Source organism: Hyperoodon ampullatus, assembly GCF_949752795.1.
Source record: "Hyperoodon ampullatus genome assembly, chromosome: 14".
NCBI classification, from domain to species: domain Eukaryota; kingdom Metazoa; phylum Chordata; class Mammalia; order Artiodactyla; family Ziphiidae; genus Hyperoodon; species Hyperoodon ampullatus.
In genome coordinates this window covers 50,272,786-50,299,684 of record NC_136927.1, presented here as the reverse complement: position 1 = coordinate 50,299,684, position 26,899 = coordinate 50,272,786, and the positions used below count along the sequence as shown (strand labels likewise).

The 26,899-nt window shown below is 54.3% G+C and overlaps 1 protein-coding gene across 1 annotated transcript in view; it reads left to right on the top strand.

Annotated features, from left to right (window-relative positions):
• Window positions 1-2,791: 2,791 nt before the first annotated feature.
• The window catches only part of CLIP2 (CAP-Gly domain containing linker protein 2), a gene marked incomplete at both ends in the record, with an annotated part of 59,833 nt that continues 35,725 nt past the window's right edge, over window positions 2,792-26,899 (top strand). Inside the window, 2 exons of the mRNA XM_079719050.1 lie at window positions 2,792-2,915; window positions 17,764-18,314. Coding sequence (XP_079575176.1) covers window positions 2,792-2,915; window positions 17,764-18,314 — 675 coding nt within the window. The remainder of the gene's footprint in view (window positions 2,916-17,763; window positions 18,315-26,899) is intronic.

Here is a 26,899-nt window from a genome sequence, read left to right as displayed (position 1 = left end):
CTGGTTTGTTTCACTTAGAATAATGTTTTTGGAGGTTCATCCATATTGTCGCAAATATCAACAGTTGGGTTCTGCATTTGCAGATATGGAGGGCTGACTGCACTATACCATTTTATATGAGGGACTTGAGCATCCTCGGATTTGGGTAACCTCAGGGATCCTGAACCAATTCCCCAAGGAAACCAAGGGACAACTGTGTACTATTGTCTAGATGAACTTTGTGTTCATATATTCACCAGTTGATGGACATTTGGGTTGTTTCCATGTTTTAGCTATTGTGAATAAGGTCACTATGAACATTTTTTTTTTTACAAATGTTTGTATGGATATATGCTTTCATTTCGCTTGGGTGGTTGGGTCATATGGTAGGTGTATATTTAACGTTCTAAGCAACTGTCAAACTGGTTTCCAATGGGGTTGCACCATTTTTCATTTCCACCAACAATCTGTCCTGATTACTCCACATCCTCGTCAGCACTTGATATTGTCAGTTTTTCTGATTTTAGCCATTCTAATCTGCGTGAAGTGGTATCGCATTGTGGTTTTGATCCACATTGCCCTTGTGACTAATGATGTAGGTCATCTTTTCATGTGCTTTTTGCTGTTTACGTAGCTTCATTGGTGAAATGGGGATTCAAATCTTTTGTTCATTTTTTTATTAGGTCTTATTAGTAAGTCATAAGGGTTCTTCATATGTTGGTGAATAAATGACCTTTATTAGATATATGATTTGTAGCTTGGCCCAAGCCTGACAGTGAGTGACTCCTGGGCTCCAGAATTCCTGGGGTGTCAGGGAGTTGGTCAGGGGATTAGAATGTTGGATTTGGTGGACTCTGGGGGGCGGGCCAAGGCTGGCAGGCATGCGCATACTCCCATCAGCTCACCTGGGCATGTAGGTGCCACTACTTTGTGCCTTGCAGGAGCTCATTTTCCTTTGCTCTTATGTCTAACCACCCTGTGTGAGGAGCTGATCCTTCCCATGGCTATGCCAGGACGGTAATAGTGTTGTTGGCTCATCCTGCTGGCCTGGGAGCCTTTCTGGGGACACATATTCCTGCTGTGAGCATTGTGGGTTGGCTTCTGTATTAGTCAGAACTTCTTTGGTTGCAAGTGACAGTGTCCCTCAAAGAGAATTAGGCAAAAAGACATAACAATGACTGTGTGTGTCAGGATTTGTTGGCTGATGTAAGTGAAGGGCTCAAGTGACCAGCTTCAGGTTCAGCTGGATCCAGGCCCTCCAAATCCTGGGACTTAGCTCTGCTTTCTCTGTGTTGGCGTTGTTCCCTGGCAGTCTCTTCTGTGTAGTAATCCTGCAGCTCCTGGCTTTCATCCCACACCTAGACAGCCCCAGAACAAGAAGAGCACCTTTTCCTAAAGGTTCCAGCCAGAGTCCAGGCCCTGATGCTCCTTGGGTCACATGATCTTCCTTCAGCTAACCATGGGGCTCTGGCCAGGCCTGGGTCATGTGTCCACTCTCGGTGTGGGGATGGGGGGTCAGCTCATGTAAGTCATATGGCTCAAGAATGGAGAAAAGCGTTCTCTAAAAAGGAATAATATTCTGTGACCATGGGTGGGATAAGGATATGGCTGGACAGGCAAAGGGTGTGGCATCCCCTACTGCATGAGTTTAATGTCCAGAAGGCACTAATTTCACCTGTTCCCGAGGTCCTGAGGGGGTGATGCTTTCTCCCAGGATCCTCTGTCCGTCCGCGGTGCTGTGCAGCCCCTCTCCCCACTGGACAGTGTGCTCCCCTAGGTGGAGGACGCATCCTGCCTGCGGCTCTGGGGCAGGACAGGGCCTGGCCTATGGTGAGCCCTACATGAATACCTAGTTCGAGAGAGGGTGTGCACACAGACAGTGGGGGAGTAGGGGATGTGGGCCTGTCCTTTCTGCCTCTCCCCCAACTCCCCTGCAGCCAGTCCCATCTTTCTGTCACCTAGTACCCTGAGCTGATCACCACGGAGATTGGGGGCTTCCCCTCTCAGGAATCCCCTTTGTCAAACACTAGTGCCCTATTTGCCATATGCATCGCATCCTTCTCTGCTTAGTCATGAAAACAGGGAGCTGTCATCGCGGGAGGGCAGGCTGAGGACATGGCAAGTCCATCCTGGCAGGGGGTTGAGGCAGGCGTAAGCTCCTCTGTATGTGTGTCGCCGCACCTGGGGTGGAGTGGGTGAGTGCTGGATGGTGAACCCAAAGCTGGCGTATGGCCTGTGTGGTGAGGCTGGTTGATTAAATTAGATGTTGCTTTGTCCAGCCTGCATTGAGGGATGTGAGCTGTTGGCTGGTCCTAGAGGGTCTGGGGGCCACTGGAGAGTGACCCACTGGGTTGCCCATGCATGTCAGAATCTGCTGGCCAGTGCTCTGTGGTGAGAGCTGCATTCAGCTGTTGGTGGCCGTGCTGACCTGCATGGTCCCGCTGAGGGGGCTGCTGGGGTTAATAGAGCCTGTGCCTTAGCCCCCTGAGCCGGCTTGCTCCCGATTTTCACCTCCTGGGTCCCGGATGTAAGAGAGAGTGTGTGCCCGACCCAGAGTCTGGCAGACTGGAACACATGTCCTGGCAGCGCCACCGCCATGCCGGGCCCACGCCTGCGGCCACTTCTCTATACCTCAGTTTCCCTATCTAGAAAATGGGGATGACCATGGTCCCTGCCTCACGGGGCCAGGGGTGCTCTGCCAGCTGGTGACGTTGTGATGTAACCCCTCCTGTTCTCTGCCCACAGGTGAGTGACGATGGCGGAGAGCACGTGACCTGCACAGACCCTTCTCTGCCCACCGAGTGGCACCGCCATGCAGAAGCCCAGCGGCCTGAAGCCCCCCGGCCGCGGGGGGAAGCACTCAAGCCCCATGGGCCGGACGTCCACTGGATCAACCTCGGCCTCTGCCACTGTGACGGCCACTGGCTCCAAGGAAGGTGCGCAGGGCCAAGGGGGGAGCGGGGGTGGGTAGTGCTTCTTCTGGAAGAGCCAAGGGAACTTGGGCTGCTCCCTGACCAGCCTGGAGGCCAGCAGTTCCCAGAAGTTCTTGTTGATGTCTGACCACATCCCTTTGAAAAGGGACAGGGACACATGCTTTATGTGCATTGTTCCTTTTCACGCTCCTCCAAATTTGGGAGGCAGTACCACTGTTGGCTTCCCTTAGGGATGAGGAAATGGAGGCCCAGGGAGGCATGGCAACTTGCCCACGTCACTCAGCCTGGAAAACACAGCCCGATTCAAACTCTAGCCTCTGCCAGCCTCCCTGCCCCCACTCATTCCCCTTCCAGGGTCTGAAATGATCCCCATCTTCCCATCAGCTTTCTTGTCTACCACCCAGACCTATGCCCTTTGAGCTTTACTTGTGTAACCTCTAGTCCTCCTGCTGGTGGGCAGAGGGTTCCTGGCAGGGCAGGGGTAAGGCCAGCTGCTCGGGCTGGATGCACCAGCTCTGAAGGCAAATGGGTTGAGGACAGCTGTTAGCTATTGGCTTTTTCTAGTGATAAAAAGTAAGAGAGTCCACTCTGTAATATTTGGAAAGTTTGATGTAGGGGTAAAATTGCCTATAATCTTCCTTAGAAGTAACTATTACTATTTTGGTTTATATCCTTTCACTTTTTTTTTAATCTTTGCAATCATGCATATACAACTTGAAAATCTGCTTTTTTCTTTTTTTATAAATTTATTTTATTTATTTTATTTTTGGCTGCATTGGGTCTTCTTTGCTGCACGTGGGCTTTCCTCTGGTTGCGTCGAGCTGGGGCTACTCTTTGTTGCAGTGCACAGGCTTCTCATTGCGGTGGCTTCTCTTGTTGCGGAGCTCGGGCTCTAGGCAGGCGGGCTTCGGTAGTTGTGCCACGCGGGCTCAGTAGTTGTGGCTCGCAGGCTGTAGAGCGCCGGCTCAGTAGTTGTGGCGCATGGGCTTAGTTGCTCCGCGGCATGTGGGATCTTCCCGGACCAGGGCTCGAACCCGTGTCGCCTGCACTGGCAGGTGGATTCTTAACCACTGCGTCACCAGGGAGGCCCTCTTATTTTTCACTTTGGTAAATAATGCTGTGATGAACATCTTTGGCACAAATTCCCGCTTTGACGACACTCCAGCCAGCAGGGTAAGACAGGGTCCATCTCATCTGATTGGCATGGAAGTTTGGAGAGGCAAAACCAGTCACAGGCCAGACTGGGCAATCTGGGCCCTGGGTAGGGTCAAGTGAAGTTTGAGCCAAAGGCACGGGCAGTTGACAGAACCAGGTTCCTGGGAAAGCCAGACAGCTAGCATGGAAAGGTGAGGAAGATGTGTCATGTGGCCCGTGGACAGCCCTGCCTGGTACAGGCTTGTGTGGAGGCCCAGACAGCCCCTTTCAAGGTGGCAAATCCTCCTTTCCTCATTTCTGAGCCTGAGAAGAACGTAGGCGGGGAAAAAACAAGGAGGAAAGGCTGTTCTGGGTGAGGGAACAAGTAACACAAGGACCCTGAGGCAGGAATGGATTGTTTGTTAAAACAGAGAAAGAAGACAAGTCTGGGTAAAGAGGAGTGTGAAATGAGGTTGGGGAGGGCGGCAGAGGCAGGTGGTGAAGGGCAGGGGGCTGGGCTTGTTTTAAATGTGCTGGAAGCTGTTGTAGAATGTTAGCAAAGATCGTCTGGTGTTGTTGGCATCCCTCAGGCCACCAGGCAGAGGGCGGGTTCCGGGGGTTAAGAGCGGGGCTGGGAAGACTGGTGAGGAGGCATGTGGTCACCCGGGCGAGGATGTTTGCACTCACTGCCAGGGCTGGGGGAGGTGAAGGGGCTGACCACCATGAGTGGGCTGCAGGGAAGACTTCCTGGAGGAAGTGTGAGTGAGCTCAGCCTTAAGGAAGCGGGGAGTGTAAGTGTGGAGGAGGACGACGATGTGGGGCCTGGAGACAGAGCATGGGCAGAGGCACCAAGTGGGCCTAGTGGTCTAGAGCGGGTGGGAGTTGTATATCCCACTGGCTGGAGAAGGGCCCCAGCCAGGCTTGACCCTGACCTTCTCCTCCACTGGAGAGAGCCCCTAGCACCTTCTGGACTCTTTCCTCATTGCTTCTTCTCTGATCCAGAGGGCCTGAGTTCTGGCTCTGATCCAGCTCTAATGTCCCTCCTGTGTGACCTTGGAAGCATTACTTAACCTCTCTGAGCCACAAATGGGATAATGTCATTTCTCTCAGGGAATCAAGTGAGTTAATAAATGGGAAGTGCCTGCAGGCACAAGACTCATTAAAGAGTAATTTCTTTTTCTTTCATCCCTCCATAATCTCATTACAGAAAAATTTGAGTGATAAAAGAAGGAACTCCCATTACCCCTCCATTTCACCTAATCACAGCCACCACTGTGTCATATTCCTTCTGGTCTTTTTTCCTGTTCACATGTTGTTGTTTCAAGCAGTTAAGTCATGGGTTGTATCCAGACTTGCATCCTACTGCTTCACATTTGATTGCGTTCTGTGGGAAGTGCCCCCGGCCCCCGTGCTACGGCAGTGTCCTCTTTGCCATCATTTTGAATGGCTACATCCTGGTCTCTCGAGGGAAGGGGAATGGCCACACTGTGTGGCCTGCTGATTGCCTCCTGGTCACACCGCATGGTGGTCTGGGGGCCGCTGAGGGTGGGGGCTGGGTGGTCAGACTCTGCCTGGACCCCAACCCCGCAGGCCTGTTCCTGTGTGGGAGAGGAGGTGCCACTCCATGAATGCCCGATTGATCACAGAGACACGCCCCCTGCCGAGGGACACGGTGGCGGCGGCAAAAGGCTGCAGCTGCGGTTGGTGCCGCCCTCCTTTCCGCTCTGGCACCTGCTGCCTTTGCAGGTCAGAGAGAGACAGACCCCCAGGCTGGGGGAGGGAGCAGAGAGCCGGGAGCAGTTGGCCAGGGCAGTGGAGCCCTCTGACAGGGGAAGGGAGATTTCTGCCGCCCAGAGCTGCTTTTGTCCCTGCTCCAGGTCTCATAACAAGAGTCCCAGCAGAGGCGGGATGTGTGACAGCAGCAGGGGAGGACGGTGACCCCATTCCTGGCCCACAGGCTCCCTCACCCACCCCATGGAACTGGCCAGCAGCTCTCTGAGGTGCTGGAGGTGCCCACCCCCATGGGAGGCTGGGAGGCTGGGACTCCGGAGGTGGGTGCTGGAGCACCAAGAGAGGGTCTGGCAGAGGCTGGAGCCTGGTGGTGGTTGGAGGGGGGCAGTTGCTCTGGGAATCGGGACAGTGGCAGCCTCCCAAAGCATGAGCTCAGCCTCCAGGCAGAGGATCTGCCAAGGGTCAGGCCTGGGCTGATGCCTCCACCCTGCCCGGCCTGTGTCGGTTCCCAGAGCAGCAGGACCAGAGGGGCCGTGGGAGGGGGTCTCTTATACCAGGAGGTGGCCCAGAGGTGGTCAAAGCAGGTGCACAGGAAGGTGGTCTGGGACCCACCAGTGGGCCAAAACCTGGGTGGGGCCTCTAGGTCAGGGGCAGCCCAGCCAGATGGGATGGACCCCCTGGAGGCTGTTTCAGATCAGGCAGTCGGGACGGGGGAGGGGGTCCTCGCTCAGGAGGTGACACTGGTGTGAAGATCTTAGTGACAAGCAGGAACCCGCAAGGTCAGGGAGAGGGCATCCAGGCAGAGGCAGTAGTGGCTACAAAAGTCCTGAGTCTTGACACCTCTGAGGACGGGGATGGAGAGCGGCTTGAGAGGCCTGGGGAGGGTTGTGAATGGGCCGGGGCAAGCATGGGAGCTGGGGAGCTGTGACCCAGGCCGCCTGGGAGTTGGGAGCCTATCCTGGGCCTGAGGAAGATGTGGGGGGAGCTCAGGTCTCCGGGCTGGTGGCCCAAGATGCTGCTGGGGTTAGGCCTTCCCTTTGGGTCAGGAGCAGCCGGCAGTGGTCGGGCAGGTCCAACACTGCTGGGCAGTCGTAGGAACCACAGCAGGCTGTGCACAGGAGCCCTTAGTCCTTCCCGGGGTCTGCTTCTGAGCCTCAGGTGGGGGCAGGCCAGGCTAGGCCGTGGGTGTCCCTCTTGGGACAAGAAGGGCTGGCCGCAGGGACCTGGGGAGGACTCTAGGGACAGGGACAGACCATAGGCCACTGTCGAGGTCCCTCCGCCCTTGCCCCCCACTGGGGCAGGCGGGTCCTTGGAGGGCCTCTCCCATCCCTTGCCCTGTGGTCTAGCCGCAGAGATTTCCCATCCAGGAGGGACGGCGTTTGACACTTGTGTGTCACAAGCCGGTCCTGCAGCAGGTGTCTTGTCACATTTCTTTCTCATTAACAACTGAGTGAGAGAACTGCTCTTCTGTCCATTTGAAAGATGACAGAACTGAGGCTTGGAGGTCTCAGCTGAGTTGCTCAGAGTTACAGGGCCAGAGGGTAGCAGGGCTGGGCTTGCTCTAAAGCTGGTTCAGGCTGCTGGCACCCACTGCCCCCAGGGCTGAGGCAGCTGGGGTGGCTGGACTCCTGAGTCCACTCCCACACTCTGCTCAGGCACCGGCTAGATGGGCAGGGTTGGAGGAGCGATCTGTTCTCGTTAGGTTGGTCACAGCTATCCCCCAGTGTGCCTGTGGCCTTTGCACACGTGGGGGACCCAGGACACAGGAGGTCGAGGACACGTGTGCATGGGCGTCCCCCTCAGAAAAGCAGTGGGCCACTTGGGGTAGGGTCCACCTCCTATATATTGATCTCCCCCAAGGGGCCCAGAGCTTTGCAGTTCTGGCTTATTGAGCTGGGGCCCGGGTGCTCCCACACCCTGTGGGTGCTCCAGACATGGGAGCCAGCCTGATGTGCCCGGGGTGGGGTGTCCCACAGAGCTTCACAGCTGGCTTCTAATCCTAGACACTGACCCCACTCCACTCCACCCCCGGAGGTTCGTGTCTTTCACCTTGATCCCCTGCGTGGGTAGATGGCTTCATCCCCGTCTTTTTTTTTTTTTTTTTTTTAACATCTTTATTGGAGTATAATTGCTTTACAATGGTGTGTTAGTTTCTGCTTTATAACAAAGTGAATCAGTTATACATATACATATGTTCCCATATCTCTTCCCTCCTGCGTTTTAACTGACCTGTCCCAGATGCTGCACAAACCTGGGCAGAACCAGGACCAACTTCCAGCCCTTGCTCCTGCAGAGCTAGCACTGGCTCCAGGCGGCACTCACTCCCTTCAAGGTCAGCTCTCCTGCTCTCCTCCCCTGACCACATCCTAAACTTTTTAATGGCATCAGGATGGGGAAAGCCAAGCTGAGCTTTTCTGTGGCTGGGCTGCGGATGGGCGGGGGGCAGGGCAGCCTCCTAATGTTCCTGACGACGCCCAGAATCGATCGGGAATGGGGGCGGGTGGGGGGGTGAGCTGGGGGAAGCAGGGGCCCAGCTGCCAGCGCCTGCCCGCCTGCCTGCCTGCCTGCCGTGGCCGGCGTGGCTGTAGCAGGGCTTCTCCATGGGGAGCTGGCTCTGCTCCTTCCAGGGTAAGCCTCCTGCATCTTTTTCTCCCTGGGGCCTCAGCTGAGTCTGCTGGGTAGGGGCTCTGTCCCCCTGGTTTGGGAGTAAGGGGAACAGAAGGGGGCTTCTGAGTTCCCTTTGGCTCAGGAAGGACGCTGAGCAGTCCTTGGGACTGGGGCCCGCCCCGGAACGGCGTGGTAGAGGGTCCCTTCTGCAGGGATGGATGGCTGGAGACAGCGTAGCAGGGGAGATGCCGGGCCTGTGGTGGCCACAGGGGGCAGGCCCTGCCTTGGTCAGAGTGGGTTGGGAGGGGTCTTTCCAGAGCCCATATGGGTGGGGCGCTGTCAAGGGACTGACTGGAGGGTGGACCGGGCTGGGGGGCTCACGGTGGGAAAGCTGGCTCCCTTGAGGAATGCTCTAGAGACCCCATCCCTTCCTTTGGACCTCGGCGTTGAGTCCCTGCCAGGAGAGCCGCGGTCTTAGAGCAGAAAGCTGCTTTGGGGTTTGTGGGGCATTTATGTACGTTGCATTGGGGGCCACCAAGGAGGGGAGGTCAGGGTCGTGTCCAGGGTATATTTCAGCCCCATTTTGGGGCTCCAGGGATGGAGAAGGGGGTCTGTGTGGACCCCACCTCCCAGGGCTTGTGTTCTGGGTGGGGTGTAGACGTGTACCCTGGCAGCCTGGGTGGCAGGCTGTGCCAACCAAGGAAGAATGGAGTTCTGTGGGGTGGCAGTGCCAGTGAGGGGTGGTGGAGCTGGCCTGATGGGCAGGCAGGGTTTCCTTAGGCGACACAGAGAAAAAAATGCTATAATTTTAGGCCAGAGTGACCATGTACTGCCGGGGACAGCCCTAGTTTATGCTTGTGGTCTTGGCATGATACTATATTAATAGCACCTCTTTTCTCTCCACCGTGTCTGGTTTTGGATTATAAATTATGTAGTCACCTTATTTATAGCCCTTCCTAAGTCATCACACTGCTCATTTGCACATTAAAGGCTCTGACAAGTCCCGCAGCAAAGTAACCTTAACTTTGCTTAAGCCCCTGTTCCTCAAGTTGTTTGAATTTGGAGATTAAGGTTTTGTTTTCATGATACCTATTAATGCCTTGTGGAACTATGTTCTATGGAACATTTATAGATATGCTTTTTTCCCTCTGGCCTTCAGGGGCAAAGGGCCAACTTCATCATGCTCCTTGGTGCATGTCATATCATCACTGTGGGTCCCTCCAAGGCCCCTCTTGTGTTTTGGGGGTTTTTTTGTGGTACGCGGGCCTCTCACTGTTGTGGCCTCTCCCGTTGCGAAGCACAGACTCCGGACGCACAGGCTCAGCAGCCATGGTTCACGGGCCCAGCCGCTCTGCGGCATGTGGGATCTTCCCGGACCAGGGCACGAACCTGTGTCCCCTGCATCGTCAGGCGGACTCTCAACCACTGCACCACCAGGGAAGCCCCATCTTGTGTTTTTTAAATTGATCCCTTTTTATCCTGTTTCCTATTCCCGTTTCCCCCACCCCCAGGCATTCATACCTGTGTACTGTGCATTGGGACACTCTTGAACCCTTTCTCACCAAGCATCACATCATAAACACTTCCCCCTGTAACCTGGAAAAATTATTTTTAAAGAGTACTTAATAATCCGAAAGACTTGACCATAATTTATATAACTGCTTACTATTTTGGGGGGCCCTAAATCCAGGTTTTGTTTGTTTTGTGAATAACAAGACAGTGAGTCTGTTTTTTCTTTCTAAATTATTTCCTTGGGAAATGGGCCACAGATGACATTATTTTATTATTTTCTTTTTCAAATATTGTATTTCATTTTTTATTACGTTATTCATTTTATTACACAAGTAACATGGGCTTCTCGTAAAAGCCAAAGGTTAACATAAAAAGTGATACCCATCTAGAGAGTGAAAATGAGTCGGGGGAGTGATGATGTGGTTGGGTCTGCCTTCAGAGGGCTCACGCTGATGGCTCTGGAGGAGGGCCTGAAACAGGGGGCTGGAGACTAGATGCTGGAGACCCTTCTGGAAGCTTCTCTGCTGAGCAAGGTGTGAAATCTCAAGGACTTGATCTCGGGAGGGGTCTCTGAGACCCTAGAGGGAGGTGTGGATTTAGGAGTTATTCTGTGAAATTGCTAGATCTTGATGAATAACTGGTTTGGGGGTGGTGGGGGCGGGGGGAGGAGCAATGAGGGTTAGTGGCCTGAGTAAATGGATGGGTGGGGGGGACAGAGGAGGAGCTTTTGGAGGTGGGGTCACTTTGGTTCAGGATGTCTAACGTGAAGTCCTGGGGGACATCCAGGAGAAGGCAGCTGCTGGAAGGGCAGGTCTGGCGGCCAGGGAAGGGATCTGGACTGGGGAGAACAGCTTCATTCTACGTCATTTTGTGTCACTTGGATCTTTTACAAGGGGAATTTATTAACGTCTTTTAAAAAGCAGAAATGTGGGCTTCCCTGGTGGCGCAGTGGTTGAGAGTCCGCCTGCCGATGCAGGGGATACGGGTTCGTGCCCCGGTCTGGGAGGATCCCACGTGCCGCGGAGCGGCTGGGCCCGTGAGCCATGGCCGCTGAGCCTGCGCGTCCGGAGCCTGTGCTCTGCAGCGGGAGTGGCCACAACAGTGAGAGGCCCGCGTACCGCAAAAAAAAAAAAAAAAAAAAAAAAAAAAGCAGAAATGTGACAGAATATAAGCAGTAGCTAATGGTGCAGGAGAGCGTTAGCTTATAGGGGAGCTGGGTGTAAAGCAGGGCTCCCAGGTACTGACCAGAGAACAGGGGCATTTTTGCTGCCTCTCGCCCCCTCCCCGCCTGCTCCCTGCGTTGGAGACAGGTCAGGGCTTGGTCCTTCTCTGTCTTCTCTTCCTGTCTCTCATTCACAGGGTCTAGATAATTTAGACGGTTCTTTGATGGGCCACCATCCAGGGTGTGGGCTGGGATAGGGCCCATGGTGTGCTGGCGCTGGCCCAGGCTGGCTCACGAGAGCCAGTTGCGAAAGTGTCAGGAATTTTGCAAGCTAGGTATTAAACACAGCCATCATTTAAACAATCAGATTGTGTGAACTTAAACTTAAGTACATTCTATTAAAAACAGAGGTAATAAATATTCAAAACTCATGACTTCTAGTGGTTCTCCTAGTAGTGTTTATACCACTAATACTACTACTATTTTACTACTGGTAAACAAGCTACTATTTACTACTAGTAAGATTTTGTAGCATCTGTTTTTTTTGTTTTGTTCTGTTATTTATTTATTTATTTATGGCTGTGTTGGGTCTTTGTTGCTCGCACAGGCTTTCTCTAGTTGCAGTGAGCGGGGGCTACTCTTCATTGAGGTGCACGGGCTTCTCATTGCAGTGGTTTCTCTTGTTGCGGAGCACGGGCTCTAGGTGCGTGGGCTTCAGTAGTTGTGGTGCACGGGCTTAGTTGCTCCGTGGCATGTGGGATCTTCCTGGACCAGGGATCAAACCTGTGTCCCCTGCATTGGCAGGCAGATTCTTAACCACTGCACCACCAGGGAAGTCCCCAGCATCTGTGTCTTTGAGGTTATTTACTCTATGTTGGAAATACTATATATAATCTCTTCCCAATTCTGTGTTCAGTGGCATCTTGCTGGTAGCTTGAGATGGATCATGGTGGGAGAATTTACACTATGGAAATTGGCAAAGGCTACAAAATCAGGGTTATTATTATTATTTTCTTTTTTCTCTTGGAGAACTAGTTAAGCCTTTCCCGGCACAGCACTGGCTGGAATATAGGTGGAGAGGTAGTGGATGGAGACCACCCCGTCGGAGAGGACCACCAGCGTGGGCCAGGGTGGAGGACTGGGGAGGCCCCAGTCCTGTCACGGGAGCAGGGAGCCTTGAGAGGAGCATGGACAGCAGGGCCAGGCACCACAAGGCCAGGAAGGGCCCCCTGCAGTGCAGCGAGGCATCCTTGCAGGAGAAGTTTCCAGAGCGGGGAGGGGTCAGGAGCTGAGGGTCAGAGAGGGACTGGGAAGCAGAGTCTTATTAGGACATGGAACCGTTTCCTTCTAGACACTGCTGGATGGAAAAATACCAACTGCAGGAAGAGCAGAGGACTGAGTAATATCTAACTACAGCCTGGCTTGTGTTTTTGACTTTTAAGTACTATACACACACACACACACACACACCCCTACACGCACAGGATAAAGCGTGGAAAAACACACACCAAGATGTTAACTGTGATGATGTTTATATGATGGAACTATAGGTCCTTTTCTTTTTTTTAATCAGTAACTATGTTTAAAATTTTTTCTGCAATGGACATGAATGATCTATGTAATAAACATTTAGAGAGAGAAAAGCTTGTTTGCTGGGAAGGAGAATGGGTGACAGCAGGAGGGGGCGAAGTGAGGGAAGCTGTTTTGTGGGCCAGGGCGGTGTTCATGCCACCCGTGGACTCTGACCTCTGTGGGAGGGCCATCGCGGGGAGAGGAGAGAGGTGGCGGGGAGGCGGGTCCCAGGGAAGACCAAAGGGGGATGGAGGTTTGCTTCTAAAAGGAGAAGAGGGTTCTTAGCTTTCCTCTGGAAACACAGGGAAAATGGGAAGGGCTCAGGGAGGTACAAAGGCGGAAGGGGGACCAGGTGAACTGGAAACTGCCTGGAGTGAGCCTCAGATTCCTTGACTGAAGAAATGGGAGCAACGTTCTGCAGCTCGGATTGTTGACTATTCCATGCACCCAGCACAGACCCGGGGTGGGCCCCAGTTCTGAGCCAGCAGTGCAGTGCAGTTTGCATGGAGGGCCTGCTGCGGGGAACCAGGCTGGGTGCTGGAGAGGAAACACAGCCCATGTGAGCTTCCATTTAAGTCTGGAGGCAGACATACACAGGTGAAGATGGGGTAAATCTCTTGAAGAATAAAGTGAGTAGAGGGTGCTGCAAGTGGGTGGGCTTTTAGGTGAAGCAGTCAGGGAAGGCTTCTCTGAGGAGGTGAGGGAACGAGCCCTGTGACTGTCAGGGCAGAGGTTCTGGGAGGTGCTCCCACCTCTGTTTGCAATGAGCCCTCTCTCCCCAACCCCAGGGCCCCGTGGACCTTGGTGCCTTCCTGCCAGGCAGAAGGCCGGCTGAGTTGTAGCTGCGGTCCTGGTGTTCTCCCCACCCCTTTGCTGGGCCCACTTTTGACACTGGGTGCTCAACGAATGGGGTCCCTGGTGGCTGAGATTCAGCAGGTATGAAAAATGCCTGTCTCCACTTCCCAGGCAGGGCAGGACCAAAGCCCTTGCGGAAGCAGGGGAGGATGCGCTCTCATCTGGGCACCTCCCACCACCCCCGCCTTGAGCGCCCCCCGCTCACGTTGGACCAGGCCACCAGCTGCTGTCACTCCACACCATGTCCTTCAGCCCTTTTTATCAAAGTTCTACTTTGAACTTGAAACCAGCAGTCAATTCCCTTGTGCCTGGTGTCTGGGGAAGGATCAGCTGCTGGCGTGAGGTTTAAGTCTGTTGCTGCCCTTTGCTTTCTTGGGGCTTTGCTGCTGGTCTATGCGGGAACTAGGAGGGTGGGGAGGCCCAGGCCCTGCCCTCAGGGAGCCTCTAGAACCGCCCCAGAGGCTCAGCCCGTCAGCCAGGTCTCATAGCTCTGACGACCCGCCAGCTCCTCTGGGAGAAGAGCTGGGGCTTGTAGCATGTCAGTGCTGGCCAGTACCTTAGCAATTTCTGACCTCGCCCTTTGTTGTCCCATGGGGAAGCTGAGGCCCAGATATGGGAAGGGGCTCATCCAGGCCCAGCCAGTGTGTTACTAACGGCTCCATGGAGGGAAGGGGGCTCTAGTGGGGTTGCCACACTTTCCTCAGCTCAGGCGGCTGCAAGCTGCCTGGGGTGAGTGGGGGAGTGGGTGAAGGTTTGTGCCTGTGAGACTAGGGCGCCAAAGAGGAAAAATGCAGCAGAACACCCAAGTGTAGTTGCCAGGCTCGTGACCTGGATTATATTTTAGCAGCTGTTCAAACAACTGGTCCCCGGGGCCTGTGACCTCTGGAAGGGGCGGGGGTGGGGAAGAAAGGAGATTACCTGGGGGTCTGCCTGGGCCAGGACAGCTGGGAGGACAGCTGAGTAGGCAGCTTCTTGCCAAGAATAGCCATGCTGGGTCGCCCTCGACCTGGGACCCTTCTCTGTGCTCTCTGCACAGACAACAGGTAGGGCAGGGTCTCACCTGAGCCACGGCCATTCCGTTAAGCAGACATCACAGAGCCCCTCAGCACAAGGAAGTGTTCTGGAAATGGATATGGGAAGGGCACTGACACCTGCTAGACACCTCCTATGCCTGCCTTACAGGGAGGCTCTGAGCCAGACCAGGGGGGCCTGGTTCCTGCCTGGGTAACTTTGGGCAAGTTTTATAACCTCTGTTTCCTAACCTGCAAGATAAGAATATAATATAGAAAAAGTACCCAGTCCAGGGCTTCCCTGGTGGTGCAGTGGTTGAGAATCCGCCTGCCAATGCAAGGGACACGGTTTGAGCCCTGACCCGGGAAGATCCCACTTGCCGCGGAACAGCTAAGCCCGTGCGCCACAACTACTGAGCCTGAGCTCTAGAGCCCGCGAGCCACAACTACTGAGCCCACGTGCCACAACTCCTGAAGCCTGCGTGCCCAGAGCCCGTGCTCCGCAACAAAAGAAGCCACGACAATGAGAAGCCCATGCTCCGCAATGAAGAGTAGCCCCCCCTCACCGCAACTAGAGAAAGCCCGTGCATAGCAACGAAGACCCAACGCAGCCAAAGAAATAAATAAATAAAATTAATTTATATATATATAAAAAAAAGGTACCCAGTCCATTGAGGGCACGTAGTCTCACTTCATGAATGGTAGCTGCTGTTTTAATGATGATAACCTTGACCCCTCGTTGTTAGCAGGACCCACGGGCTACTTGGGCAGTTTTACGAGGGACCTGGAACGCCATCTAACTTGTGGCTTCCTCCCACTATGGCTGCTTTTTGGAGCAGGGTTTTTTTTTTAAGGAACGGGCCCACCTGACCTAGTGGGGTTCCCAGGCCCCGTACTGCTGTGATCCCAGCAGAAGCTCCTTGTAACAGGATTGTCCTAGATGAGAACCAGGGCCCAGAGCTCAGCCCAGACACAGGGAACAGCAGGACGCGGTTGGCTGCTCTGGGGGGTGTGTGTGTGGTGGGGGCAGAGCCATGGGTCCAAGGTCACCAGAACTTGCCTGGAAGCCCTTCTTCTGCCCCCTGATCCTTCTGTGGTTTTAAATTTTTTCTAATCCCTTAGTTTGAGGATCAGTCATTTTCATCACAGTAAGAACGGTCAGCACTTGTTCACTTGTGTGGCCCAGGCACCGTCCCTAGGGCTTTGTGTCCATCACTGTACAGCAGCCCCGTGGCGGAGGGTAGGTGAGGAGACCGAGGTGGGGCTCCAGGGTCTGCTCCCTCAGCCACTGTGGCCTCCACCTTGTGGGATCTCGGGTGGAAGAGAAGAGCCTTGGGGACCCCGCCCCACCCCCGCCCCCAGGGTCCCACGCAGGGTCCCACAGAAGGAGAAGGAGACATCCCTCTGCAGGAAGGAGTACAAGATGAGATTGTTCCCTGCTCGAAGGGAACTGTAGGGTTTGGTCAGAGTCTAGGAAACAGGTCCATGCAAAGGAGTCCAAGATTGGGGTGGTTGTAGTTTAGGGTTTGGCATGGTGGGTGCCTTGTACACATTTCCTGGACGAATGAAATTGCCCTGAACCAAGAGCCAGGGGCTGTTGGCCGGACCTTGGTGCTGCTGCCTCCTGCCTGGGGGGCCTAGATAAAGCACCTGATATCTCCAAGCCTCAGTTTCCTCATCTGTAAAATGGGATCATGGAATCACTTCACAGGGTTAACTGAGGGTCCAATGAGCTACTGTATGTATGTCTGCCTCTTAGCACAGAGCATCAATTCATGGGTGTGATCACTCTGGTTGTTAATCAAGTTCAGTAGCAAAGCTCACTGATTCCCCAGGAGCCCAGCTCACAGCTGAGAGGGAGCCCCTTGCCCCTCAGTTAAGACCCCCATCCTGGCTCCCCAGGCCCTGGGTGATCACATGCTTTCCCACCACTACCAGTGTCCCAGAAGGAGAACCTGCCTGCTTGAGCTTGTATGTCAGCCCTGCGTTGGAGTTGTGTGGCTTGTCCTTCCAGCCTTGAGACAGCATGCAGCCAGGCCTGCGGCCCCAGGCTCCTTGGCCTCGGGTACAAGGAGGATGCTGGTGGAGCCGCTGCCCCTGTGGCTCCTCTACTGGCTACCCATGGAAAGGACCAGAAACACAGGCAACTCTGATAGGGGCATGGCAGTGCCTGCTTGCCTCCTGTCCCCATCTGTATTTGACAAGTCCGTCGGCCTCTGGAGTAGAGGAGGAAAAGGATGAGTCCTTCCCTGCCTGACACTTGGTCTGGCAGGAAGGAGGGGCAGCCTCCAGACCTTGAGGTATAGATGGGCAGGCTTGCCAGCATCCACTTGCACAGGAGGCCCTGCGTGGGGCCCAGGAGCCAGACATGCACAAAGCATGGTGGGTTTGAGCTCTGCTTTGTCCTTTTGTGAGTGAGCATGAGCAGGTTGCCCCCCGCCTTCCCTTCTTCTTCTGAGTCCAGAGCACATCAGAGCCCAGGCCTGGGAGGCAAGCCCCCTCCAAGGGTTTGAGTCCCCATTTCTGCTGTGTGGCCTTGGGTGAGGCCCTGGCCTCTCTGAGTCTCAGGGTCATTCTTTCTGTAAAGAGGGGCTGGATTAGGGTACCCAGTTCAGGCCAGAGAGCCTGGAGTTCAGTCCAGGAATGAGGTTAAGTGCTTGCTTCCGCCTCCCACCCTCCTCACCGCCCCCGCCTTTTCCTGGTCTGTGTGCCCTGAGGCTTGGGCTGCAGGTTGGGGACCGGGGAGGAGAGGGAGACTCAGGAGTGGAATAAGAGGGTTTTCTGGCTCCTTCCTTGTCCCGAGATGTCTATGGTCAGCTGCCAAGGAACAGTAAGGACCCTTTCGTGGGGCCCAGAACTGGCTGGAGAAGAAGGTGGGGGGGCACAGAGATCCCCCCACAAGACCTGAATCCCACATGGGGCCGTGGGTGGCCTCAAAGTAACAGCTGAGGGCCTGAGCCCACCAGGATGCGGAAGTAGCAGCTTGTAACCCTCGGTCATGGGTTCATTCTGCCCTCAATTTCGAGTGACCCTGAGCAGTGGAAAGCCTTCAGAGGAGGCACTGTCCTGAGCTTTTCATCCCTAGAACTTTCCAGAGGGGCTGGCAGAGTAGGGAGCCACCCGGGGATGCCGACGGCCCAGGAAGAATGAGACCCGCCCCAGGTCCCACTCCCAGCCCCGCCTGCCTCAGTTTCCCCCCGGCCAGCTGGACCGCAGAGGGTCCAGCCCCAACCCGAGCCCTAACTGCCGCCTCTCTCCTCCTCCACAGGCTCCCCCCTGCACAAGCAGGCCTCGGGCCCCCCGGCCGCGGCCCCCGCCGCCCCCGAGAAGCCCGGTGCTAAGGCGGCCGAGGTGGGCGACGAGTTCGTGGGGGACTTCGTGGTGGGCGAGCGCGTGTGGGTGAACGGCGTGAAGGCGGGCGTGGTGCAGTACCTGGGCGAGACGCAGTTCGCGCCAGGCCAGTGGGCGGGCGTGGTGCTGGACGAGCCGGTGGGCAAGAACGACGGCGCTGTGGGCGGCGTGCGCTACTTCGAGTGCCCGGCCCTGCAGGGCATCTTCACGCGGCCCTCCAAGCTGACGCGGCAGCCTGCGGCCGAGGGCTCGGGCAGCGACGCGCACTCGGTCGAGTCGCTGACCACCCAGAACCTGTCGCTGCACTCGGGCACGGCCACGCCGCCGCTGACCAGCCGCGTCATCCCCCTGCGGGAGAGCGTCCTCAACAGCTCCGTCAAGACCGGCAACGAGTCGGGCTCCAACCTCTCCGACAGCGGCTCTGTGAAGCGGGGTGACAAGGACCTGCGCCTGGGAGACCGTGTGCTGGTGAGTCCCCCCCACAAGCATTCCATCCCACGTGAGTGAGCTGGATCCCCGGGACTGGGCAGGGCGGGGGACCCACGGGGCTCGGGTGGGGTCTGGGCCGGGGCACCTGCTCCTGGTCAGAACCACAGAGTGACCAGGGAGACGGGTAAAGTGGGGACCCTGGAGACTGTCACTGTGTGACCCTGGACAAGTGTCTTAACCTTCATGGGCCTCGGTCTTCCCATCTGTAAAATGAGAACTTTAATAGTACCTGCCTTTTAGGTTGAAATGTGTGAATACATGTTAATGCCTTTAGACAGTGCCTGATACTTAGTGCCCTCAAAATGTTAGCTGTCATTGATATTATCCATTGATCCAGCCCACCAGCGTGGATGTGCCAGGATTATACTGGAAAAGGCTGGGGACCAGAGTGCTCAAGACCCTTGGCCCTCCACTTCCTAGAGTAATGAAAATAAAAACAAAAATAAACAAATGGGACCTAATTAAATGTAAAAGCTTTTGCACAGCAAAGGAAACCATAAACAAAATGAAAAGACAACCCACAGAATGGGAGAAAATATTTGCAAACGAAGCAACCGACAAGGGATTAATCTCCAAAATATACAAGCAGCTCATGCAGTCAATATCAAAAAACAAACAACCTATTCAAAAAAAGGGCAGAAGATCTAAATAGATGTTTCTCTGAAGAAGACATACAGATGGCCAAAAAGCACATGAAAAAATGCTCAACATCACTGAGAGATGTTGAGATGTTATTAGAGAAATGCAAGTCAAAACTACAATGAGGTATCATCTCACACGGCTCAGAATGGCCATCATCAAAAAGTCTACAAACAGTAAATGCTGGAGAGGGTGTGGAGAAAAGGGAACCCTCCTACACTGTTGGTGGGAATGTAAATTGGTACAACCATTATGGAGAACAGTATGGAAATTCCTTAAAAATCTAAATATAGAACTACCGTATGATCCAGCAATCCCACTCCTGGGCATATATCCAGAGAAAACCATAATTTGAAAAGATACGTGCACCCCAGTGTTCACTGCAGCACTGTTTACAGTAGCCAAGACATGGAAGCAACCTAAATGTCCATTGACAGAGGAGCAGATAAAGAAGATGTGGTACGTATATACAGTGGAATATTAGCCATAAAAAAGAATGAAATAATGCCATTTGCAGCAACGTGGATGGACCTAGAGATTGTCATACCGAGTGAAGTAAGTCAGACAGAGAAAGACAAATATCATATGATACTGCTTATATGTGGGATCTTTAAAAAGTAGTACAAATGAACTTATTTACAAAACAGAAATACAGTCACAGACATAGAAAACAATCTTATGGTTACCAGGGAGGAAAGGGGGGGATAAGTTGGAAGATTGACACATACACACGACTATATATAAAATAAATAACTAATAAGGAACTACTGTATAGCACAGGGAACTCTACTTAATACTCTGTAATGGCGAATATAGGAAAAGGATCCAAAAAAGACTGGATGTATGTATAACTGATTCACTTTGCTGTACACCTGAAACTAACACAACATTGTAAGTCACCTATACTCCAATTAAAAAAAAAAAAGACCCCTGGCCCAAGGTTGGGTGGTTCAGACATCTAATCAGCTATAGCCCAGAGTGGTCAGGCAAGCTGGCTTACAGTCTCACTGAGCTGTCCTTGGGGATGCCTGGGATCTGAGGGCACCTGCTGGCCATGGCCACTGCAGGGAAATCAGGCCCAGGTTCGTGCCTTTGCTGCTACTTCCCAGCTGTGTGATGCTGGGTGATTCACTTAACTGGGCCTCATTCCCATTCATTCATCATCTGTCCATTCAGCAAAACGGGCGTAGATAACTCCCGTGTGATACTTTCACTGGGATCATTGAGAAGCTGCTGGCTGTGGAAGTGCATCGTAGTTACCAAGGGCTCTGGCTGTGCAAGACCTGGGTAGTGTCATGTGAGTGCCCTGTGGGGTGGGAAGTGGAGCCCCTTAGGGTTATTGACCATCCCTGAATGCTCCTCAGGTTGGGAGAGGAGAGAGGTTTAACCCCAGTGTGATCCTGCCTAGAACTCCCCTTGTACCTGCTCCCCGCCCAGGGAGTGAGAACTGGACGTACTGAGCAGGGGGCACTCAAGCTGTCACGAGGCAGGCCCTGCTCTGGAAATCTCCGCCAGAGGGCAGCCCTTCAGCAGGGTTGGAAGTAGCAGACGGGCCCCAGTGACTTCCCAGCCTGAGACTGGGTTGCATCCTTTGGTTTGAAACACTGCTTTCTCCAGGGCGTATCCATGCCCAGCACTCTCTGCACCTTGTCTCTTTTGGTTCTCCCCACTGCCTTACGCAGTGGGTGTTATCTCCCCATTTTACAGATGAGGAAACTGGGCTCAGCCCTGGAAAACAACCTGCCCAGGGCCACTCAGCCAGGAGGTGCTGGGCCATTCATTCCTTTATTCACTCAGCAACTGTGACTGCCCTGGAAACAGGACATGCTTGGATTCTGGTGGGTTGGGGAGAGGAATTTGAAGGAGGGATTTACTTTCACCTCAAGGATGGAGCCCCACATGCCCCACCCTAGTTCACAGCTTCCCTTGGGTTAGTCCTCCAACCTGGACCGCTGTGCACACCCAGGATCCAGCTGGCTTGGCCGACCCTGGGACTCGCTACTTCTCCGTTGTGCCTTCTGTAAACACCTGACACATCATCTTCCTATCCTTACCCCTCCCTTTAACAAATTATATCCTGGACATGAATGAAGGTAGAGACCTGAGCTTATACAATTTGAGGATGGGGGCTTTTTAGGAAACAACAATACAAAAAATATTGCTTTCGCAAATTTTATACATCATGTGATCCCATGAATGTATTGTCAGGGCCCTCCCCAACCAGAGCCTCCAGAGAGGCTGGTGTATGTGAGGGGCTCTGATTACCTAAGCTATGTTAGCTTCGCCAGCCACAAACCTGCTTCTGACCCGGGTCAAAGGCATGAACAATATTTGTTATTTTTGAACATAAATAACAGAATTTATGTCCATTAAGTTATGCTGCTCTTCAGTGATACCTCTGGATCCTGGTTTCATTTGGGCCTCAGCACTACCCCAGGAGGTCCGTGTACTCGCCAAATAGTCGTGGGCAAGTTGTTTATCCTCTCTCTGCCTCAGTTTCTTCACCTATAAGATGAGGATAAAAGTTCACCTGCTGGGAATTCCCTGGCAGTCGAGTGGTTAGGACTCTGTGCTTTCACTGCCGGGGCCCAGGTTTGATCCCTGGTTGGGGAACTAAGATCCTATAAGCTGCACAGCATGGCCAAAAAAAGTTCACCTGCTGCATATGTAGTGTTTAGAAGGTGGTCTGGCTCCAAGTAAGCTCTGTGAAGTGTTAGCTGGTATCAGCATTAAAGTCCATGAAGGGTGGGCATTCTCCCTGGGCCATGGGGTCCTGGACACAGGGAGGGACTCAGAGCTCGGGGAGCCTCTCTGAGGTCACACAGCGGCTCACGTCGGCCTGTGTGTCCTTGGCTTTCACTGGCCGAGTGCTCGCTGGGAGCGGAGCCTTGTGCCAAGAACTTTACACGCACAATCCATTTCCTCTTCAACCCTAAGGGGCCCTGGCCCCCGGAGGAACCCCTGGGAGGGTGACACAGGGGGAACATGCCTGACCTTCTTGGAATAGTGTCACTTAAATACTGGGAATCTTGTCACATGCCTGCCAGAGCCAAATTGGCAGAATTTCCAGGTGTGGTTTGGAGTTGCACACTGAGCTGCATGGATTCACCTCTTACTATCCCAGATGCCCGTGACACAGATGTTCATTGTTCCATTTTACAGGCTGAGGATGAGAATCAGAGGCCTGAGTTTCCCACAGCACCCAGAGTGGAAGTGGCAGAGCTGGGTTGTCCTGCCTTTGTCCTTCCCGCCCTCGGCCCCTCCCCAGGACACACACACACACGCACACGCATGCGCATGCACACACACACACACATACACACAGAACCTTTCTGGCTAATCCCTGAAATTCCTTCAGCATTGAATCATTCTATTCCACCCCAACTTCCTCTTCTGAAATCCTCCCTCCCTGAGTGCTCCCATAGCTCGGACTGGGTGAGTTTGGGGGGTAGTACTCAAGGATCCTGGGTGTCTGGAGTTGGGGCGCATGGCAGAGGTGGGAGCAGAGAGATGCAATGACTTGTCCAAGGACATGCAGCCTTTTAGAACATGCCTGGCACAGCTGAGACGGGACCCAGGCCCACTGGCCCAGCCTGGTGGGACCCTGGCATCCCAGGCCACCTCTCTATTTCCTTCTGCCTGGGAACACCCACCACTCCCTTTGGTCCTGGGCACCTTCCAGGCCCGGGGAGCCTATGGGGGGCACTCGGCTGCCTAGCTGGCCTGAGACATAGCTGCTGTGTGTGTCCCCCAAGGTGTGGTCCCGAGGGTCCATCCCAGGAAGTGGGTCTGTCCGCGTGGTTTTAGGGATGTTGCTCCAGAAGCAGCAGGGCTGGTGTGGCAGACTCTAGAGCCAGCCATTAGTTTGGGATTTAGGTCCTGGAAGAGAAGAGACATTCCAGGGGAATTAACGGAGAAGAAGGAACCGAGACTATGTAGAAAGGCAGCTTGAGAACTGGTGGCACAGAAGAGGGGTAGGAAGACAGCCCCACCCCGGGGGGCTGATCCAGACTCAGACAGGCCTGCTGGGGCAGAGACTACCAGGCCTTAATCACTCATTGTACAGGGAAGGACGGTGAAGGTCAGAGAGGGTGAGCAGTTGCCTGGGGTCACACAGCACATCATGGGCTGGCCTGGAACAGGAGCTCTGGGCTTTTATCTACCAGTCCTGGAATGTCCTCTGTATCCCCCCCACCCCGAGTGGATCCAGCAGTCCAGGTGGAGGGCTGGAATTATCTTGGTCAGCTACAGTTGCCAGCATGGGGTATGATTAGCAAGGACCAGAGGAGGCTGTCTCAGGAAGGAAGAGGCCTGGCTGGTTGCCTGTGGCTCCAAGAGGTGCCCCAGGGCCAAAGCCGCAAGGAGTGGATGTCAGTGGGGTAATGGGAGAGCTCTGACCCCCAAAGATGTCAGATGGCTCATAGGTTGCTGTGGAGGGTCGGGTTCTCCAAAAGTAGGCGCCAAGGTGGGGTTTGGGGTGTTTCTTAGGGCTTTTAACTTCTCTGAAAGATTGGGCAGAGGGAGAAGTCAGACTGCTCTGCAGGCCAGACAGAGTCTCGGCCAACCTGGGGCAGCACTGGAGCAAGATTGCCCATCACTGCGTCCCCATGCTGAGCCAACGTGTCCAGGCCTTTCCGCCCCAGCCTCGCTCAGTCACCGCATGTGAGTGCCCCATCTCCGGCGAGGGCTCCGCACAGCAGGGCAGCAAGGGCTTCCTTGAAGTGGGATCTGAGTGGAGCATCTCCAAGTACTTGAAGTCTCTGCCCCTTTATGTCCCTTCATGTACTGGCCACAGAAGCATCCTGAGGAGGGTGGACCAAGAAACCTTTCCAGGGGATCGCCTGTACTGCTGGCACCCTCGCCCGGCATATCCCAAAGCTCCCTGCTGGTGCCAGCCTGGCCTTGCAAATAACCCAGAGTGTACCAGCCCGCGAGGCAGCCTGAGCAGCCCGGCCCCTCTGCACTGGGTGGGTAGGTTCTCTGCAGGGCTGTGTCCTGCCTGCTGCCCCCTTGGCAGCTGGCCTGGGCAGTGTGGGACCAGCCTCCTGAGAGATGAGGAATGAGGTTTTCTCTCTGCAGGTGTCTCCCTCTCTCCTCAGGCCCCAGTCAGGTTCCCACCGGTCTGCTGAGAACAGACACCCAGCAGGGCCATCTGTAGTGTAGAGGCTGCAAGGTGGCCTCTGGGGTGTACAGGCTTGGGCGTGAGCTCAGCTCTGCCCTTCACAGCAGTGTCCCAGGGCAGGGTGCTGAGCCTCAGTTTCCTCGTCTTTAAAATGGGCCTGATATTCCCATTTTGTAGGATTTGTATAAATTGAATAAGGAAGGGACTTCCCTGGCGGTCCAGTGGTCAAGACTCTGAGCTTCCACTGCAGGGGCCATGGGTACCATCCCTGATCAGGGGACTAAGATCCCACATGCCATGGCGTGGCATAAACAAACAAATAAATAAATAGAATAAGGAAGACTCCCGGTTTGCAGTGAGCCCTCGGGAAAGGCTGGTTTTCTTTCCTTGCTCTGGGTGTTGTTTCTTCACCCCGGAGTCTTCACAGCTGAGGGGCAAGTGCTGTGATGCCCAGTGTGAGGCCTGGCTGTAGACGGGAGAGGTTTGTGAGGACTGGCCAGGGGGCATCCTGGGGGCTGCTGTCCTGGGTGCTCAGGCAGAGGGAGCTGGTGTCTGTTGGGAGCGGGGAGGGGTGAGCAGGAGGGGACTCGGTGGCCCACCGAGCACACAGGGCTGCTGGGCCTCCGTGTTCAGGCTCTGCTAATGGGGGGCAGAACCAGGTAAGGCAGGGGGCCCAGGAGGTACTAGAGCTGCCTCCTGCTTCCTCTGTGTGTCATGGGGCTTCTGGCTGGATGGCAGGGGGCAAGGGTGTGGCCTTTAGTCCTCCCATTTCCTAGAGGGACAGGGGCAGGGCCTGGGAGGTCAGACTGACCCCAGGCTAGGAAGACTCCAGAATGTCTCCCTTTTTTTTTTTCCCCTTTGGCCACACCTCACGGCATGCGGGATCCTAGTTCCCTGACCAGGGATCGAACCCGTGCCCCTTGCAGTGGAAGCGTGGATTCTTAACCACTGGACTGCTAGAGAAGTGCTGAAATGTCTCCCTTTTTCCCAGGGGAATTCTGGCTTGAGTTTGTGTAGTAGCCTCTGTCTGGCCCCTCCCACCTTTTCTTTAAACTATCCACGTGCCTGGGAGGACAAATGACCGACTCCCCCGTGTGCTGGGCTGGGGAGAGGATGGACTCGAGGCCCGCAGACCTACTTGGGGGAGTCAGCTGGGCCACTCACTACCTGCCGCTTAGCCTCTCTGACCCTCAGTCTCTTCTGTAATATTCATAACCATCTTCTCTCCAAAATATTGCCAACGCCTGCCCCTCCCCCACATTTCAGCTGGTTGACTCTTCTGTGCTTCCTGGGAAGAACAGGGCTGTTGTCCACCACCAAACCCGCCGGCGTCTGCGCACTCTGCCTTCCCTCCAGCTGGTTTTGTCCAGTCCAGGGCCCCAACCTCCAGCTCTTGTCCGAGGCCAGCCCCTCCCACCCGCCCCCTGCAGACAGCCTCCCTCCTCCCCTGCACATTCCCCCTTTCCCGACTCCCCCAACCCCTTGCCTTCCCCCTGCTATTTGTCCATTTCTCTGTCCTCCCTTCAGCTAAACCCCTTAAGAGGCCCATCCGTGACCGTGGTCTCCACCTCCTGCTCTCTCCCCATCACTGATCACTCTAGGGAACTCCCCCCCGCAAGGCCACCAGAGCCCTTCACATTCCAAGTACAATGGTCAGTTCTCAGCCCTCATCTTCATTTCACCTCTTAGCAGAATCGGCCACCATCTCTCCCTGCCTCCTTCTAGAAGCACTTTCTTCCCTCACCTCCTGGGATTCCACACACTCCCCTGGTTCCTCCTACCTCCCTGCTCTTCCCCTTTCCAGCATCAGGTCAGAACTCCAGCCTCAGCTTGTCTCTCCCTTGATGGAACCATCCAGGCCCGTGACTTAGGACAGTCCAAGCATATGTGGGCATCACACTGCCCAGGGTTCCATCTCCTGTCTCGTGTGTCAAGCCCTTAGTCAACATCTCCACTTAACCTGCATTAGTTTCCTATGGCTGCTGTAACGAGTACCATGAACTGGATGACTTAAAACAGAAATGTACGCTCTCCAAGTTCTGGAGGTTAGACATTTGAAATCCCAGGTGTTGGCAGGGCCATGCTGTCTCTGAAGGATCAAGGGAAGAATGTGCTTCATGCCCTTCTCTTGGGTTCTGATGTTGCCCGCACTCCTCAGCGTTCCTTGGCTTATAGGTGCGTTCCTTGAATCTCTGCCTCAGTCTTTACATGGCCTTCTTCCCTCCGTGTCTCTTCTCTTATAAGGACACCAGTCATATTGGATTAGGGCCCACCCTAATGAACTCATTCTAATATGATCACATCTAAAAGACCCTATTTTTATTTATGTATTTGTTTGTTTGTTTATTGGCTGTGCCGCACGGCTTGCTGGATCTCAGTTCCCCAACCAGGGATTGAACCCGGGCCACGGCAGTGAAAGCCCGGAATCCTAAGCACTAGGCCACCAGGGAACTCCCATAAGAGACCCTATTTTTTAATCAGGTTACACTCATAGTCGTGGGAGTCAGGTCTTCAGCATGTCTTTTTGGGGAACACAGTTCAAACTATAACACACCCAACCCCCATCCCCGACCTGCTTCCCCCCAGCCCCATCCTCCCCATCTCAGTAAATGGCACACGTGTGTCTCCAGCAGACCAATCCAGGAACTTGGCAGTTGGCCTTACGTCCTGTTTTTCTCTCCTCCTGACCACGTGATTCATAATCAGGCCTCTGGTGCTGCCTCTAAAATACACCCAATTGGTCCCCAGCCCACCACCTCTGTGGGCAGGTCCTCTCTCTCCAGCAATGGAACCGCCCCCTCCT